The sequence below is a fragment of the Passer montanus genome, unplaced genomic scaffold (assembly GCF_014805655.1).
Source record: "Passer montanus isolate IOZ18808 unplaced genomic scaffold, ASM1480565v1 scaffold132, whole genome shotgun sequence".
Taxonomy (NCBI): Eukaryota; Metazoa; Chordata; class Aves; order Passeriformes; family Passeridae; genus Passer; species Passer montanus.
The window spans coordinates 1,071,284-1,089,970 of record NW_024360055.1 but is presented as its reverse complement, the minus strand read 5'-3'; the positions used below and the strand labels follow the sequence as shown (position 1 = coordinate 1,089,970).

The following is an 18,687-nucleotide window of genomic DNA, read 5'->3' as shown; positions in this document are numbered from 1 at the left end:
AATCAAACTCGTGACGAGCTGATGAAAGCCTGATCCTGTAAGTCATTCCTTCCCTTAGCCCTCATTCATCCGAGTGAGCCCTTCTGACCACAGAGATCCCGGCAATTCTGATTAAGGCTGGCTTTGCATTTCAGCTTGCTAGGATCCAACTGCTGCCTGAACTGCTTATGGCAATCATAAACTCGTAGGACATGCACAAAAAGCACAGGGGTGGTGAGGGGAGGACCCTGACCAGTTCTGGGCAGTGCTGGCAGTCCCCCACCAGTCCTTCAGGATGGCACTCGAGTCAAGAGACACCTGGGGAAGCATTCCCTAAAAACACCTATATTAAAAAAAAATTTATCCACTACAAATCCATTTTGTTTCATTTTCTAATTGAGAAAGTCAGGACTAAACAGACCTGGAAGCCTTTTTTTCTTTTTTTTTTCCCTGTGAAATATCACTGGAGCTTTGTCTTGTTTGTACTCCAGAGTTAGTGTTCAGCACCAAGAGAAGTTTGCAGGAATCAAGACAATTTGAATTGAGACACCATTTTAGAAAACTCATTGAATTGTATTTTTAATATCTGATTGTAAATTCCAGAATGGAACCATGCAGGCCCAAGGGTTAATGCCACCTGCCTCTGGAAGTGCAGAGTTAACTACACATGGGCACAACGTGGAGCTTATGATTAGAAAAACAAATTAGGAAAAGCTCAGCAGAATCCTCCCTCCCAAAATGCCGTCATTTCTGAGAGAGGCTTAGGCAAGGAAAGGCACTTTGGGGCTCTCCTGGACAGACCCTGATCAGAACTGAATGTACTTTTATAAATTAGAGTAGGCAACAGCCAACGAGTGGACACGCTGGGTTCCAGTGCCCCAAAAGTGACCCCGTGAGCACCATCCATGGAACACTCTGGGTACAGGTGGTACAGCCAGGGCAGCAAGGGCAGCTCTGTGAGGGAACACCAGGCAGGCTCCATCAGCAACACTCTGATCCTGTTCTGCTCCAAACCAACAGCAAAAAGGCCACAGAAGTTGGGTTTTGGCCTTTAAACCACTGGAGGTGCAGCAGAGAAACAGCAGCAGCCAGCCTGGGGAACCTCAGAGCTGGCCCAGCTGTGCACAACTTGCCCACCAAGGATCAGGATCCTGGAATTTCCCTCCCTCTGCTCTAATTCCAGACCCACTTATGTGACCAGCTGTAGTTTATCTGCATTGTTTATGGATCCATCCTGACACACAGTAACCAAAAACTCAGCGCTCGGTGGAGGAAATGGCCCATTTTCCCACTATTTAGGAAGGAAAGAGTGTTGTGTATTTTTTTAATTTAGAAAAAATATTAAATGGCTTGAGGGTCACTTAGTACCAAAAGTAAAGTGCACCAGAACTGGGGGCCACAGTGACAGAGCTGAGAAATGCTATTGAAGAGGCTTCCAGGGAGCATTATAAAAACAGCACTACAAAGTAAGGTTAAGGCAATCCGAGTTGTGTCCTTCTACTAGACAGTTTCCTGGAGAGTTGTCTGTCTCAAGCTTCAATTATTGCTTTGTTTCTTCTGTCCTGGAGTCCTCGACTGCTGGGCAAACAGTGCTGGCAGAATTGGCAGAGTGAGTTTGTCACTTAGTGCAGGACTGGATGCAATCCTATGGAATCCCATGCTTTGCAATGCCAAAGGGAAAGCTTGCTCTCATTTCCCAATGGACTGGACAGTCTGGCAAAGAATATAAAAAAAACTCTTGCTCCTGAAGCAGCAAAAGGTGCTGGCAGCAGAGATGATGCAAACATGTGGAATTTTTCAATGGCGCAGGGAAAAAAAAATCCTTAATAACAACAAGGTGTATAACAAAACAGGGTCCTGAAGTCTCCTCCAAGAGCTGATAGCCCTCAAGTTTCCTTAAAAAAAAAAAAGAACAAGTTCTTTTACGGGTATAAACCCAAAGTACAGCAAGAGAATTCCATGGCTCAGAAGTCCCAGGAAAAGCTGTGTTACTTCCCTCCTTTCATATAGGATGGAATTGCTCCTCGGGCCGTCAGCCCCTCGAAACGCTTGTAGGTGTAATTGATAAAAACCCAGTCTTTGTTCTTGTAGTCTGTCTCTGGGTGGTTGCTTGTTGCCACTGGGAAGACAGAGAAGAAATAGAATTAATTATCCTTTGGAGCTGCAGAGTTTATTTTCATACAAAACACTGGATGAATGTTTCTAAAGGAAAAAAATATCCTAAATGCAGATACAGCTTCATGCTTCAACCCCAGGAAAGAACTGCTGGGACACAGGACATGGCACAAGCATTGTAAGCTAGAAGGGGGTAGATTCAGACCACATAGAAGAAATTTATTACAAAGTGAGCTGTGAAACACTGGCACAGGGTGCCCAGAGAGGTGGTGGATGCCCCAATCTCTGGAAGTGTTCCAGGCCAGGCTGGACAGGCTTGGAGCGACCTGGGATAGTGGGAGGTGTCCCTGCCCATGGTGGGGAGCGGAGCGAGATGAGCTTTAAACTCTTCAAACCCAAACCAGTCTGGGATTCTGTTTTTCAACTCACTGAGCAAATGTGTGGCTATGCTGTGATGCTTCAGAGATTCACAGCAAAACATCCCCTTGAGTTCCACCCTTCCCCACCCCTACCCCAAGTGCCAGCAGGAATCAGCTCTGAGGGGAGCTTGCAGCACTGGGCTCTCAGCCCTGCTGAGATCTGAACTTTCTGGAAGCTCTGCTGCCTCTGAGAGCTGCCCTTTCTCAGGCAACTCCCTGCATCTCCTGGAACCCAAATTCCAGCTTGAACCCCTGCACCACAAGGCTTCCAGGCTATTTGGTCGTGATAAAAACCAAAATCAACATCTAGTACAATCTGACTAACAGGAAGGATTATTCTACAGGAGAAGAGGAAGGTTTACACAGAGAATCAAACAATCATTTACCTGTTGGTTTAAGGATATCAGATTCTGGAAATTCATCAAAGTTTGAGGTATCATCAATGCTTTTAATTTCTATTGAAATTGCAGCAGGTCTCTCTCTGCCAAGAAGAGCAGATGAAGCATTGAGATTTCAAAGGCAGACAAAGCAGGGTTCAGCCACTTTTCATGTCTTAACAGAATCAAGACTGAAGGTACCTAAACCTCAGCAAGCTTCAGGTAGAGAACAAAATGCTCTCACCCACAGCTGGATGTGATAAATGCCAGTCAGCTGCTCCCTGCTGCAGACCAGGGCTGGCCTGAGCAGCCCCTAGAGAAGAGCAGTTGCTTTTCTGCAAAGCATCTTACCTGATGTGCTCCCAATCAACCCCTTCAAAGAATGGGTTACTCTTTATTTCCTCCACACCAGATGCACCAATTCTGTGCTCCCATTCACAGCAAAATCTGGGATGGAAGGAAGAATGAAAATGAAGGGAGAATGAAAACGAAAGCATTCCATCAGAAATGGAACAGCTTTCTGAACTGATACTGCTGCAGTTTCTTAACATATAAATGGAGCAGACTAAGAACTTCACAGCAAAACCAACACACAAAGTTATGTACAGGAATGTCATGTCCAATGCCACAGTTCAGATGTGCTGTTCCTTCACAACAGGATAATGTGACCTTTCTATTTCAGGACCAGAGCAGAGAAGGAGAACATATAAAGCCTAAGAAACCAGACATTTATATTTCTGTCCTGAGAATAGATACTGAAGTACAAATGAGTCAGCAAGCACTGGGATACATTTGTATGCTCCAGTGCATACAAAGGCAAAATCATTGCTGTTGCAAGAAGTCAGCTCTGTCAAAAGGATTGAGCTTGTGTCCTTCCATGAGAAGCCTCCAGGCAAAATAAGGAGCAGAAACATTTTGCCAGAGTAGTAGCACTTCCATGGGAGCTCCTTTTTAGCACAGTTTAGTCAGGGAACCACTAAATGGCCTGAGAGACAAAAGTATTTGACAAAGGAGTTCAGCATTTGATGCATGTGTGTAACAGTTTGTAGCATCATGTGGAACGAGCCATGAGAGGCACAGAATACAGAGACAAGACAAGAAAGTTAGTGCTGTATGAACTGGCAAACCATGGGGCTGGCACCTTAAAATAAGATCCTTTGCTTTGTCAGAGATTGGAACCTCTGGAGGAAATGTCAGGGTCTCCTTCCAGTTCATCACTTTCTTATACGTCTCTTGAGGGGTCTCGGAGCAGAATGGTGGATAACCTGAAAAGAAACAAAAATATAATCTTAGATTGAGCAAAACTAATTCCTGAAGCCAGAACACACCACAGAGACCAGGCAAGGAGTGGATGCTCTGAGAATTTGACCCCAAGCACAGAAATTGGCTGCCCAGAGCAGCTGTGGCTGCCCCAGCCCTGGAAGTGCCCAAGGCCAGGCTGGATGGGGCTTGGAGCCACCTGGGACAGTGAAGGTGTCCCTGCCATGGCAGGGGGTGACAGGGATGAGCTTTAAGGTCCCTTCCAACCCAAACCAGTCTGGGATTCTATGAATACAGATGAATTCTATGAATATGATGTCCTGCTCCACCATTCCCACCCACAGCCTGCCCTGCCTGCTCCTTACCAATCAACATCTCGTACATGATGACCCCCAGGGACCACCAGTCACACAGCTTGTTGTATCCAGTCTGCATGAAAACCTCAGGAGCAATGTAATCTGGAGTTCCCACCGTAGAAAAAGCCTGGAACAAACACCATCAGTTATGCATCTGCAGGGAAAACTGCCTGACATGGACATAGCAACTTATACAACAGTGATTATTTTGAGCAAGACACCAGATTGTCTCTGAGATCCTTTAGCAAAGATGTTTAAAGCCTTTCTTCCAAGATATGTAGAGACAAAATTAACATCTTCATGTGAATGAGTCTTAAAATAGCACCAGGAAAACAGGGAAGGGTAACACCGTCCTGAATGGGTCACCTTGGAATGGGTCAGCAGCCCTTTGTGAGACTGGAAGTGGCAAGAACTGATCATTTTGGCTGGGAGACTTCAGATATCCATGTAAATAATTATGGCAGTGCTATCTCTAGCACATATGTCACAGCTGTTCAGCAGATGGATGAAGGACAAACTAGAGTCATTCCTCTTCTTTTTAAAAAATGCCTGAATCTTTTCCTTTCAGGATTGTCCAGAACTCAGATGCATTCAAAACTTCATGTAAATCCATGTTCCATGTGGATGCAACACCTCAGCAGGAACATCTCCAAGCAGGTGGAACCTACTCACCAGCTGCCGGCGATTCCTCTTCCAAGTCTCTGCCTTCCTCTTGGAATTCATGTTCTGGAAAGCTGAAGGAGATTCAATAGCTGTGACTGAATCCTGCTGCTCACCCAATATATTTTACCCCCAAACCATTACACTAAAGATCTCATTTAAGATGTGTGTCAATACCCCAAACCTAAACCTCTCAGAACTTCCAAACCTGTGAAATATGGGCAATATCTCACTGAGCCTTTCATGAGCAAACCATGCTTTCAGGGCTGATGTAACTCCATGATCCAAGTTCTTCCCATCCAGAACAATCCTGGATATTCAGAGACTGTGCTGGTTTATTCATGTCAGTAACACCTGAGATCCAGGCAGCAGCTACCAACTCACTGAGTTCTCAATTCATTACACATGCAAAGGCCACAGCAGAGTCTGCTTCAGAGACAGACTTCTGGAAATGAAAATGGGTCTAAAGTAACTGAAATGATTCTACAGAAAATGAAAATTCACCTCAAGATATAAAGCTGATTATTAACCTGAGATCCAGGCAGCAGCTACCAACTCACTGAGTTCTCAATTCATTACACATGCAAAGGGCTACAGCAGAGTCTGTCTCTGAGACAGACTTCTGGAAAGGAAAATGGGTTTAAAGTAACTGAAATGATTTTACAGAAAATGAAAATCCACCTCAAGATGTAAAGCTGATTATTGGACTCCTCACTGCAGCCATGCCCTCACACTGAAATGAGTTTTGTCAGGACCCAAGAGCAACCAACCAGATACCCTTTGGAGCCAAAGAACTTACTGAAGTCACTGGGAAGACTGTGATTCAAGTTCCTGTAAAATTCTGTCCTGTGGGCTTTCTTCAGTCCAGTACACAGACCAAAATCTGAGAGTTTCACATGGCCCTAGAAGTAAACGAAACAAAACAAAAAATATATAAAGTAAGGCATTATCATAGTAAATCACAGCATCAGCAAGGTTGGAAGAGAACCCAGCACCACCATCAACACCTCTGAATTATGTCCCCAAGTGCCACATCCAGATGCCTCTTGAACACTTCCAGAGACTGTGACTCCACCCCCTCCCTGAGCAATTTATTCCAGTGCATGACCACTCCTGCAGTGAAAAAAAAAACCTAAAATTTAATCTGAACCTCCCCAGCACATCTTAAGGCCAGTTCCTCTTGTTCTTTCACTTGAGGCATGGCAGAAGAGCCTGATCCCCACCTGGCTGCACCTTCCTGTCAGGGAGAGCAAGAAGGTCCCCCCGAGCCTTCCTTTTCTCCAGGCTGAGCCCCCTCAGGTGTCTCAGCCCCTCCTGGTGCTCCAGACCCTTCCCCAGCTCCATTCCCTTCTCTGGACATGCTCCAGCCCCTCAATGTCCTTTGCCCTCCTTGTGTAAACCCCACACTGGATGTGTACAGGGAATGAAGCCATCAATACTTCCATTGCTACTCCACAGAGAAAGCCCAGTGACAACTTACTTCAGGAATCCTCTGCTCTGCAAGTTCCCAACCCCTTCAGGGTGAAAGGGAACATCTCCAGAGGCAGCTGCAGTCCTGGGTTGTGTATTGGCCCCAGGAGATAAAAATCACCCTCAGTTCAGGGATTGAATCTGTCCTGGTGCAGAATGTGACCACACTGACTACAAGCAGTTTTTAGAAGGGTATATATAAAATACACCTCCTTCTCAAAGTCCTAAATGTAGTCATGTCTAGAGATGAACATTCTGAATTGGGCACACTGCTTGGAGCTGTGGCTGCCCCAGCCCTGGAAGTGTCCAAGGCCAGGCTGGACAGGCTTGGAGCACCCTGGGACAGCAGAAAGGTGCAACAGGATGAGTTTCAAGGTCCCTTCCAACCCAAACCATCCTGGGATTCTGCAGTAATTCCAACAGTGCATTGCATAGTAGTGGGAAAGCCTTTATTTACTGCTGGCAAACTCTTTCCAAGAAATCCTGATTTTAGGCAAACTTGGAGTGAGCAACAGGAGGGCACTGAAACAACTGGGATTTCTGCAAAGTGCCTGCAATAACCAGGCAGCCTGGGCAGCCCTCAGGGGTACACCCTGATCCTGAGGGATTCTCCACTCTCAGCCTGGCTACTGGAACAGCCACGTCCTTCACATTTGGTAGGACCAGAGCTGGCAAGTGGGAGTGTAACAGATGTGAGAGAAAAGGGAAACAGCTTTGCCTAAGAGGGAACTGAAACCACGTGCTTTAAACTGCATCTGAAATAGCCAAAAATAATTTAAACAGCTGTCAGAAGAGTTCAAGGTCTGAGTGGAGCTGGGGTCTTTCCTGGCTTTTGGGGATTTTCCCAGGCAATCTGGCAGACACATCCCTCAAAAGCTGGAAGGAACAGGGCTAAATAAAGAAGCACCATCTTCTTCCACAACTGTCAACACCCCTTCAGGTCAATATGAGCAATCACAAGGCCTCTTGGCTCCTCCCCAGCCCATACCTTGCTGTCCAGGAGGAGGTTGTCTGGTTTGATGTCACGATGGATGAATCCCAGCTGGTGGATGGAGTCAATGGCCAGCACGGTCTCAGCAATGTAGAACTGTGTCTCCTCCTCTGTCAGAGTGTCCTTCTTCATCAACAGTGTCATCATGTCACCTGGAAACCCCCAGAGGTGAACACACGGGCTCCACTCTCACTGAGTTTGAAGACATTTATAGAAAAAAAGCTATTTCTGCTGCATTCAGCTAAAATCAGCAGGTCAGAGGTTGCCAAACCTGGATATGCTCTGGCTCTATAGACAGCCAGGGCACAGCAAAGGTAGGAATTAGAATATTAAAGCCAAGTTTAAATAGAAGAATATTAAAGCTAAGTTTAAATCCCTGCAGCTTGAAGACCCAAACAGGAAACCTCAAGCCTGCCCAAACACCTCAGTACCCTAAAAAGCAGAAATCTTGTTCCCTTCCAGGTGTACAGTACAAACACCACGTGCACTCTAGTCCCAGACTGCGTTTGTAATGAAGGAATTGGCAATCCCCAAACAAAAGGAGGGCAGCCCTTGTGTTCCAGAGTTACCTCCAGGCAGGAACTCCATGATCAGGTAGAGGTTTAGCTTGTCCTGGAAACTATAGAACATCTTCACCACCCACAAGCTGTCTGCCTCCACCAGGATGTCCCGTTCTGCACGGATGTGGCCAACCTGGACAGACACAGTGCATTGGGTGAGTTTTATTAAATGCATTTATTTCACAGGCAATTCAATTATTATTCTGAACAGCATTGAATATTGAGAAGACAAAAGACAAATTTCTGCACAAGGGCAGAAACACTATCAGAACTTCAACATGTGGTTGATTATATTCATATATTTTATACCTATTATATATGCACCTAGTAAACCTATACATTATATAAATCCTATATACAAAAATCTCAATTCTTTACAAATACAACTAATCATTAGATCTCTTTTTAAAAATACAAGAGCTTCATCCCAGTGCTGAACATGTGACTGTCCCAGATCATTATATACCCAGAAGTACTACTAAAGGAAAGCCTTAAATATGTTAAATGCTGCTGCTTTATGTCTCTGAGTCTGAATTCCAGCAGTTCTATCTCTGATATTTACATCCAATCCTGTAAGTCAGAAGTGCAGTAAAACACTGGCCTTGAAGCCTGCACTGAATCGTTTGCACAGGACTTTGTGTTCAAAGAGCCCACTAGAAAAGAAGTGTGACTTCAGAGATTTTTCTGACTTATTTCCTCTATAAGAAAAGACAGAAAAACCCCCCAGAATTGTTAGCTACTAAAGCACAGAAGCCTATTCCTCCTCTGCACACACCCCGAGTGGTGCACGGCACAGCTCCTGCTCGGGGTGTTCCTCACCTGCTCCTTCTCAAGCATGTCAGCCTTGCGTAGGATCTTCATGGCATAAACGTGCCCCGTGTCCTTCTTCTGCACCAGGCGCACCTGGGGGCACACAGACACTGCATCAAAGCCAGCACTCCCAGCACAGCTCCTCACAAAGCTGGGGATCAAGCCCCTGGCTTCCATTGCATGAAATCATCTCAGATTGTAAAACAAAAGAAGCATCAGACAGTGAACAGAAATGGCAGAAAATCCAGTTAATGCTAAGAGCTGCTGTTATTTTTACAGGGCACCATAAGTGATTCACACCTGTAGGAAATAAACTTTTAAGAATTCTCTACAAATCTAATAGAAAGTTCACATAGTATACTATTGTATGTAAACTTTGAGATAAGAAATATTAACTTAGAAATATTATGGAATAGGATAAACGTTGTTGAGAGAAAAACAGATTTAGAAATAAGTTTTAAAATAAATACATTGTAGTAAGACCCACAAAGAATAATTTTAGATAACTAGCTTTAAAGCATTTACAACATAGAGTAGCAAAAACTGATAGACCAAGAAACATTTATTGTAAGTAACAAATAGTTAACTTCTGATTGTGATGGCATAAATTATAACATCTGTATTGTCTCACACCTCACATGAAACTAAAAACAGAATAAAAGTTTTTAAAACACCTCTCAATTACCCCATCTCTAAATCAGAAAAAAAGACAACACCTAAAGCAGGTGGTCCAAAGCCCCTTCTCTTCAGGCCACCAGAAGAGACTTTGCATGGGCCCTCCACCCCTCCCCAAGTCCAGCCCCAGAAGTTCACCTTTAAAACCCACTGCAAACCTATATTTAGCTGTCCATCAGATCATTTTCAACATCATTCTGTTTCCTTTAAAGGAAACCAGCATTTATTAGGTAAAAAAAAATCTGCACGTGACTGTTCAGCTAAAGTCAATCTGTGGTTGTTCTTGTTGCTTTTATATAAACTGAGCAAGTCTTTAACAAACACCAGAGCCAGTTAAAAACACACACAGCCATTTTTTCCTGGACTCACCTCTCCAAATGCTCCTCTGCCTATGACTTTGAGAGACTCAAAGTCCTCCAGTCCAAGCCTGGTTCTCTTCAGGCGAAGGAACTCCGTCTCCTTCTGTGCATGTGCCGACCTCCTGATTCTTTTCTAGAGTTTAAGAGACCCCAGTCAGAGCTCTGCAGGTGGGTTCCACAGGGACCACAGCAATTCCAAGGAAAGATCCCAGATCTCCATTTAGAAAAAGAAAATTGCTTGTATTTAACCATTAAGATAGTTTTTTCCATATTCATTACCTCTTCGTCTTTCAGGCCTTCTTCTTCCATCATTTGTTCTAGTTTCTTTTGTCTAGAGCAGAGACAAAAATAAAGGTTGAATCATTAACCTTGCTTTTTAAATTAAATCAGAAAAAAACCCCAGGTTGAATCATTAATGTTGTTTCTTAACAAGGTGCACATATCCACAGCCTCTGCTCTGTGCCAGCAAGTTACGAGGGTAAAGATGTACAAGAGACTCAGACAGGAAATTAATTCTGAAGAATCTGCTATCCAGTTTTATAATTCCAACCCTGTCCTCTCTGATTTTAATAAACTAAACCTGCCTTGAGTTCCACAAGTTATGCAGTACATTTTTGCTGAACACAAATACAAATTGATAGATCTGGGTTCTGTTCGTGTCTCTCTGACAGCTTGGCAAGTCACTTCAGGCCAGAGCCATAAGAAGCATTTAAACATCAAAATTTCACTTATTCCAGGAAGAATTGGTATCTAAACACATCTAAAATTGCATCTCAAACTGTTCACATGCAAGATGAGAAAAGTTATTTTAGCTTTCCTAATCCCTGAAATACTCAAAATATTTGGGAAGAGGAAACTTGTCTGTACATGATGTGCCCCTTAAAGAATCAGAAATATTTACAGTCTTAGTACAAAGGGATTATTTGGAAGAAAAGAAAGGAGGAAGCAAGACTTTAGAAGGGGAATGACTTCAGGGGACGTTTGTAATGATTCTCCTCTGGGAACTTTTTTCCCAGTGCCAGTCATATTAACAGCTGGCTGAACAGGGCCTGGTGGTGTGGGACATTACAAATGTAAAAAATTCCTTCTCTTTCTGCAAGTCATTCTTTGCAAGAACCTTCTCCTGTCTCCTGGAGCTCTCTGCAGCTGCTGTGATGTGATAATATTTGGGGTTATCACTTCAGAATCAGGCACAATGAAAATGCCCTTGCTCAAGTACCAGTGACCCCAACCCACACTCAACCCAGCAACTCCAGCAGCAAAGTCTGTGCAATACACAGAATTAAACAGCTCAGCAGGACTGAGTGATGCCAAAGCCATGCTGAAATTCCCCCAAATATCCCTAACAGGGTCAATCTGCACCTCAGAGTACAGTGTCAACACAGTTTAAACTCCAAATTACACACCCACAGACATGTGTTGTTACAAAAAACAAGTAACTTATAAAGCCCAGTCTGTTTGTTCAGACAAGGCCTTGATCCTAAACAGAAAAAAAAAAAAGAGATTTTTGGGAATACACAACAGGGCTCATAATAAGTAAATAAATTTTAAAGGTAAGAGCTGTGTGAGTAGAAAGAAACTAATTAAATCAGTGATATTTTCCACCTGAATTGGACCTCAGTCTCTCTTTACTCATCAGAAGCTTTGAAGCAAATACCTTTGCACGTTAGTATTTATTTCTAAATTGCTTCCTTGTTTCTGCAGCTCTTGCAGTGAGCAGGCATTGGGGAGCTCCCTGGGGAGCTTGTTAAGCAGCAAAGCCAAACCAACACTGAACCATTTTCCAAATTCTGGTTATAGACTCCATGGCAAGCTGGGAGAGCAGCAGAAGTCCCAGTGCTACAGCTTGAGGATATTCAGGAAATTAAAGGGTTCCAGGCCAAGTTAAGCCACACAGCTCAGGGCAGTCCATTGCTGGACTGGACTTAAAGAGGTGCCCAGGCTCAGGTCAGTCCCAGCACTGAGTGACTCCTCTCAACAGCCCCTCCTTGGCTCCCTGCACTGCCCTCCTGCACATCCTGCACACGGGTCAGGGCAATCCCAGCACAAACCCAGGGAATGGCACAAGGATTTGGGGGTGCTGCTGAGGCAGAGCTGGGCGTGCCCCTGGGCTGATCCCCCAGCGTGGGCAGCATTTCAGGGGGATTCTGTCCCTCTGCTCTGCTCAGGTGAGACCCCACCTGCAGCCCCGGGGCCAGGAAGGAGCTGGAGCTGCTGGAAAGAGTCCAGAGGAAGCCATGGAGATGCTCCAAGGGCTGAGGCCAGGCTGGGAGAGCTGGGAATGCCCAGCCTGGAGAGGAGGAGGCTCTGGGGAGCTCAGGGCCTGAAGGGGCTCCAAGAGAGATGGAGAGGGACTGTGAACAAGGCTCTGGAAGGACAGACCAAGAGGGAAGGGCTTCCCACTGCCACAGGGCAGGGATAGATGGAATACTGGGAAAGAATTTTCCCTGTGAGGGTGACAGGCCCTGGCACAGGGTGCCCAGAGCAGCTGGGGCTGCCCCTGGATCCCTGGCAGTGCCCAAGGCCAGGCTGGACAGGGCTTGGAGTAACCTGGGACAGTGGGAGGTGTCCCTGCCATGAGAAAGGGTGGAACTGGATGAGCTTTAAGGTCCCTTCCAACACAACCCAGTCTGTAATTTTATTCTTTTTGCTTTTAAAATGAAATCAATTCAATATAAAGTTTGGCTCCTAACCAGTATGGAAGGGAAACAAGAAGGATTTTTACCTCATCTCTCGCTCCTCGTGCTGAGCTATGAGGTTGCTGTAGAAGTTTTCCAATGTCACCTTTGTCATTGTGACTCTCTCCTTGGTGTGGTTACTCATGGATGAGCACGGTGTAGGGCCTGTCATGGCCATGGCTGGCAGGAAAGGAGAAGAGAAAACACTATAAATGACAAATAATCTTCAAACAAGAATCCATACCCATTAAGTGATGCTTAATCACAGAGTTCAGATTTTAACAACAACCACCACCAGTCTAAGCTAAGCAGGGAAAAGTCTTACAAAATAAAAGGTACAAGTCAAACTTCCTGTTTTGAACATTTTTTGATCTGAAATTAGAGGGAAGGAAACTTAAGAAACTTTGTGCCTCAAAAACCACAATTTCAGCCAGCACTGCAAATGTTTATTGCTCCCACCACAATCTATCTTTAATGAATGCTCAAAATTCAGGAATATCACACTGAAACATCTAATCCAGAAGTTATTCTTCCCATAACCCTTGCAGAAATAATTCCCTGGCTCTTCTGCTGTGAAATCTATCTAAATCCTGAAAGTCATCCCAATAAGAGAGCAACTGAGGAATGAGCAAAAAGGGCATTTAGTTGCCCTTAAGCACTTTTACTAGATGTTTTCTCACAGAAATTCAGCCAAATCCAGAGGATCACTGCCTTTGAACAAGTTGTAGTTTAAAAAATATCCAAAAACCCAAATCCTAGTGTAAGTATCTGACATATTTATTTCTAAGAAAGATATATATATTTTAATATTCTGTTTCTGAGAATACAGGTTATAAATACTGGAGTGTGGCACCCCCAAGCAGTAGCAGATTCAGTGTATTTAACACCCCAGCTCTATTTCCAGATATACATTAAAAAACCCCAAAGATTTCAAATCTACAATTACACCTTACCCTGCTTCTCCTGTGCACCACACAACTCGCAGTAAGGTAACAGAGTTTTGCAACTATTACTAGAAATTGCAGACAAAATAGGTGAGACACTTCCCGTTTTTGTAACCCTGGGCGCTGCCAGCACACTCGAATGACTCTTTCTGTTCACTTTTTGCAGACCTTTACGAGGCATCACCACGGAGCCCTGCCAACCTCCTCCTTCCCAGACAGGAGTTACGTGTGTGCTGACTTCACAGGCTCCCGTGGGACAGGAGCTGGTGACCATCGCCAGCTGGAGACTTTTGAGATGGAATCATGGCTTTATGTGAGGCGAAATCATGGCTTTATGCAAGAGCAGAGACAAATGGGGGGGTCACACTCTGAGAGTACCCCTGGAGCTCCCGTGGGACAGGAGCTGGTGACCATCGCCAGCTGGAGACTTTTGAGATGGAATCATGGCTTTATACAAGAGCACAGACAAAGGGGGGGGTCACACTCTGCGAGTACCCCTGGGTATGGGGTTACACCCCAAGAGATGAGTGCTTACACTCCCAGAAATGGGGGCTGCACCCCGGAGATGGGGGAGCTGCACCCCCGGAGACGGGGTTAGACACTCTGCGGCTGCGAGTGGGAGGTGTAAAAGCCACGGGCGGTTTTCACCGCCTAGAGAACAAACCAGGAAAATTATCTGACAGAAAGGGGCGCAGGGAAAAAGAAAAGCGAAAGTATCGGTGCCAAAGCACCTGTTGGTGCTCGGGGCCCTTACCCGGGATGGGCGCTCGGAGCCCCCGATGGGCACGGAGCGGGGCCGGGGCTCGGCCGGGGGTGGCACCGGCGTGGCACCGCGGTGGCCCCGAGCGGGCCGGCAGCATCCCCGGCAGCGGACAAAGGGGGCCCGAGCCACCGGCACGGGAGCAGCAGCGGGGACCCTGCGGCCCCGAGGAGCCCCGGCCCGCAGCCCCCGGCACACCGCCGCCGCTCCCCGGAGCGGCGAAGGGCCCGCGGGGAGCGAGGGAAAGATGGAAAGAGGAGGGCGGGGAGAGGATGCGGAGCGCCCGGAGGAACGAGGCGGGAGCGGCTTACCCGGAGCCCCCGGGAGGGGCGGCAGAGCTGCAGGCGAGGCGGCCGCGGAGCGGCGGGTGGGGGGCTCAGGACCGCCGGAGCCCCCCGCAGCCACAGCGAGCCGGCCGGGACGGGCGGCCCTGAGGGAGTGGAACGGGCCGGGCTGTGGGGCTGGAGCCGGCCCGGCTGAGGGAGTGGAACGGGCTCAGCTGAGGGGCTGGAGCCGGCCCGGCTGAGGGGGCTGGAGCCGGGCCGGCTCGGCCCCCGCGCTCCGCCGGGCCGGGCGCAGGCACCCGCGCTGGCAGCTCGGGGGTGCCGGCCCGCCGGCGGTGTCGGTGTGGCACGGTTGGGACGTGCACGATACGCAGAGAATCGTGCTTTAATTCGCCCGTACAGAGTAACACAGCAGAAGGCTTCAAGCGTCTGCTCATACAGAGTAACATCAGGTCGCTTCAGAAGGCTGCGGGAGTCTGCCCTTTCTTGTTCTTCAGCGCAACCCTTTATACCCGTACCGTACAGGCACTGCACCTGTGTGCCCCATAAATCCTGCCCTATAGCTCCACTGTGCCCCATAGATCCTGTCTGCCCCAGAGATCCTGAAATCCTGCCTCAGCTTCAGCGCAACCCTTTATACCCGTACCGTACAGGCACTGCACCTGTGTGCCCCATAAATCCTGCCCTATAGCTCCACTGTGCCCCATAGATCCTGTCGCCCCAGAGATCCTGAAATCCTGCCTCATAGATTCCATCTGCTCCATAGATCCTGAAATTCTGCCCCACAGATTCCTTCTGCCCTATGGATCCCCCGTGCCTCCTAGATCCTGTCTGCCCCATAGATTCCTTCTGCCCCAGAGATCCTGCCCTATAGATCCCCTGTACCCCACAGATTCCTTGCCCTGTGTGGTTGAGCAGCGCTCCTGGGCACTCCATGGCTCATTACCTTCAGCAGTGCTCACCTGGCCTGCACAGCTGCAGCCTGCTGGGATGAGCCCCTCTCCCACTGATCACAAACTGTGTGTCTACACTGCCCTGCTGCTAGGATGCTCCTGGGGTGCTCTTCCCAGCGTGGAAACCCTGTCCTGGCTGCCTTTCCAACGTACCTCCTTCCCAGAGTGGTGCTGTGCCCTGCTCCCAGCACGCAGCCTGGGCTCACCGTGGAGGGGAGGGTGGTTTTCTCATCCCCACAGGGGTGATACACATCACTCAATAGCCACAGGAGCAAGGTGTGCCAGGGACAGAGGCCACCAAGCCACCTCTGCCTCTCAGGGATCAAGGAAAAACCCCTCAGTCCCCAAGGAAACTGCATCTACAAGGATGGAGAGGCTGATCCACAGTGTGCTGGGCAGGACAGGATCATTTCCCAGAGGTCTGAGCTGTCACAGTCGGGTGCCCGGGGCTCCATCCTCTAACTGATGAGGAAGAGCTCTCACATTCCAGCTCAGCAAACTCATTGTACAGCTTGGGCTGCACAACCCATTTTCATCTCACTCCTCCCAACTCGTCTGAAATGTCTGAAACCATCAGCTTCAATAATGGTTTGACTGGAGAACCTAATAGGGAGCTGTGAGGAATGACATAACAAAAGAAATGTGATCCCATACTCATCCAGGTGTGTGGAGACACTGGGAAAATGTCATTGTGCTTCATTTTATTTACATTTCTACCAAAAAAAATTAAAAACCAGGTGCAATTAAGAGGGTGAAAAGGGTTTTTATTATTGACATTTTAATCACTGAGAGCTACATTCAGCACAGTTGAAGTCTATCAGCAATAGAGGAAATTTTTCAGGATTTAAAACAGCGTCCCTACACAATGGAAAAGCTGATATATTTGTAACACACATCACAGATTTAACTTCTGAAAGACTGACTTTACAGTTAAAGTGGACTTTGCTTTGCTTAGACAGACATGATCTGTTTGTTATCAAAGGTGAACAGCAAAATCCAGTGGTACCTCTCAGGACACACAGGTGGCCTCATGAATCTGTTGTCCTGCTGCTGTGGGAGCTCTTGGAGGTGATTTCACTTGAGGAAAGAAAATGAAGTGTGGAACAAAAGGCTCAAAGAGGGACCCTGAAAGCTCATTCTCATCTCCTCCACCAGCAGAACAAGGTGGGTGTCTGGGGCTTTGCTGAATGGGGACCACTGCCAACTTCTACCCGAGAAAACAAAGGAAAACCTGAGGGTCTGAGATGTTTAAAACAGTGTGCATGCTGAGGGAGCAGGGAAAATCCTTTGTAATTCAGTATAAGAAAAATGACTACTAGAGCAGAGTGTGAAGTTGCTGCAGGCAGGTGTGAATGGAAGAGAACCTGTATTAAAGTTCTTGGTCAAAACATTGGGCTGTGAATGTGCAGATTAATGACCCAAACTTCCTGCTAGGGTGAGCTCCAGGAGCCCCAGCTGGGTGGATGGGATGGGATGGGATGGGATGGGATGGGATGGGATGGGGATGGGATGGGGATGGATGGATGGGACAGATAGGATGGGATGGATGGATGGATGGATGGATGGATGGATGGGATGATGGAGGGCCCTGGTGGGGGAAGAGAGGGGACCTGTTGGAGTTCTGGATCTCACAGTCAGAGTGCTCAGATGGGAGAAGACCCTAACCCTGACCCTAACTCTCTGTGGGAGGGTCTCTGAGAACACCTGGAGGAGTGAGTGCCCTTAAGGGTTTTCATTTTGCTGTTCCCCTTTGTTCTGGAGCTGTTCCCTCCAGCAGTGCCCGTGTAAAGCGAGGCACAGACGCTGGGCTGACACTGCTGGGAGTGGTCAAAGGGGCTCGAAAAGGCGCTGTGGGTTCCAGTTACCCTCTGGGATCCTCCCATCCAGCTTTAGTGGGAGCAGGCCCTGAGCTTCCATCGGTCCCAGCAGCTGGCTGGAAGCTGGAGTCCTCACCAGGCTGGAAGCCTCACCTCCCTCGCTGCTGTTGGAATCGGAGGGATCTCGGCTCTTCTGCACGTCCCAGCCGGCGCTGGGCAGCGGGATTTCCCGGCTGCTGGCGGTGTGCACGGCACCCAGGGCGTGCTGCAGCCACAGCAGCCGCTTCAGCCCTTGCACCGCCCTCCCCTTGTCGTGCAGCAGCTGGTGCTCGGCCAGTGCCCTCCTGCTGCAGGGAGGAACGCCAGTCAGGCCGGGGATGCTGCTTCGCATCCGTCGGTCCCCGACGCTTCTCTGCGCTGGGGAAGCAGCGCTGTCTCGGGATCGCCTCTGGTCGAGGTGACCCCGAGTGTAGCTATGATATTTTATGAAAAATCCTCTGCTAGGATTTTTCCCGTCCTGAGGAGCTGAGAGCCTCAGGAAAGAAATGTAAACAATATTTGCTGCTGTGGAATGCAACAGGTGCGTCTTCCCTTGGTCCATGTGGATTGTTTTCAATTAGTGACCAGTCACAGCCCCCTGTGCCAAGGCTGTGAGCAGTCACAGGATTTTGTTATGCATTCCTATTCTATTCTTGTCTTTGTAGCCTTCTGATCTTCTTCTCTCTCTGTTCTTTTAGTATAGTTTTAATGTAGTATTTTAGTATAATACATAACATAATAAATCAGCCTTCTGAGCAAAATGGAGTCAAGCCTCGTGTCCTCGCACATGGGGTGTCTGCCAAGACAAGACCCGAGCTGTGATAAAAGCCTCTTTTCCCCAACCCAACTGTCGAAGAAAAAGTCAGAAGTCTTCGGCTCACGTTCTCAAGGTTGTTTATTATTTCTTATCTAAAACATTTTCTGTCTGGCCTGCTGACAGGTCAGTCTGAGGCACGCTGCACTCCCGCAGGGCTGGTGTTGTCTTTTATTCTACAAACCACATATTTGATATTTACAGTTATGTTCCAATACCTATCACCTGTGTTATATGTTACACCTATGTTAGACAGTGACTTCCTACTCTACACCAATCCCAAAGTGCCACCATCTCCATGAAGATGGAAGCTAGGAAGAAGAAGAAAGAAGGACAGGACAGTGCCCAAATCCCTCCATCTTGTCCC

The 18,687-nt window shown here is 47.4% G+C and overlaps 2 protein-coding genes across 3 annotated transcripts; both read right to left on the bottom strand.

Annotated features, from left to right (window-relative positions):
* Nucleotides 1-1,289: 1,289 nt before the first annotated feature.
* STK38 (serine/threonine kinase 38) lies at nucleotides 1,290-14,841 on the bottom strand. 2 transcript variants are annotated; one of them, XM_039699341.1, is made up of 14 exons: nucleotides 14,725-14,841; nucleotides 12,757-12,889; nucleotides 10,311-10,362; nucleotides 10,042-10,164; nucleotides 9,007-9,090; nucleotides 8,197-8,320; nucleotides 7,625-7,779; nucleotides 5,966-6,068; nucleotides 5,179-5,240; nucleotides 4,516-4,633; nucleotides 4,032-4,155; nucleotides 3,242-3,337; nucleotides 2,900-2,994; nucleotides 1,290-2,098 (listed from the first exon to the last, which is right to left on the bottom strand). In XM_039699341.1, exons 2-14 carry the CDS (start codon nucleotides 12,885-12,887, stop codon nucleotides 1,968-1,970), a joined length of 1,398 nt encoding a protein of 465 aa, XP_039555275.1. In that variant the 5' UTR covers nucleotides 12,888-12,889; nucleotides 14,725-14,841; the 3' UTR covers nucleotides 1,290-1,967. The 2 variants fall into 2 exon arrangements, with proteins under 2 accessions (XP_039555275.1, XP_039555274.1); XM_039699340.1 differs by lacking the exon at nucleotides 14,725-14,841 and adding an exon at nucleotides 13,663-13,902.
* A 2,573-nt stretch (nucleotides 14,842-17,414) lies between these two features.
* LOC120497650 (parathyroid hormone 4-like) lies at nucleotides 17,415-18,006 on the bottom strand. The gene has a single exon (XM_039699401.1). The coding sequence runs from the start codon at nucleotides 17,856-17,858 to the stop codon at nucleotides 17,478-17,480; it is 381 nt and encodes a 126-aa protein (XP_039555335.1). The 5' UTR covers nucleotides 17,859-18,006; the 3' UTR covers nucleotides 17,415-17,477.
* Nucleotides 18,007-18,687: the final 681 nt, after the last annotated feature.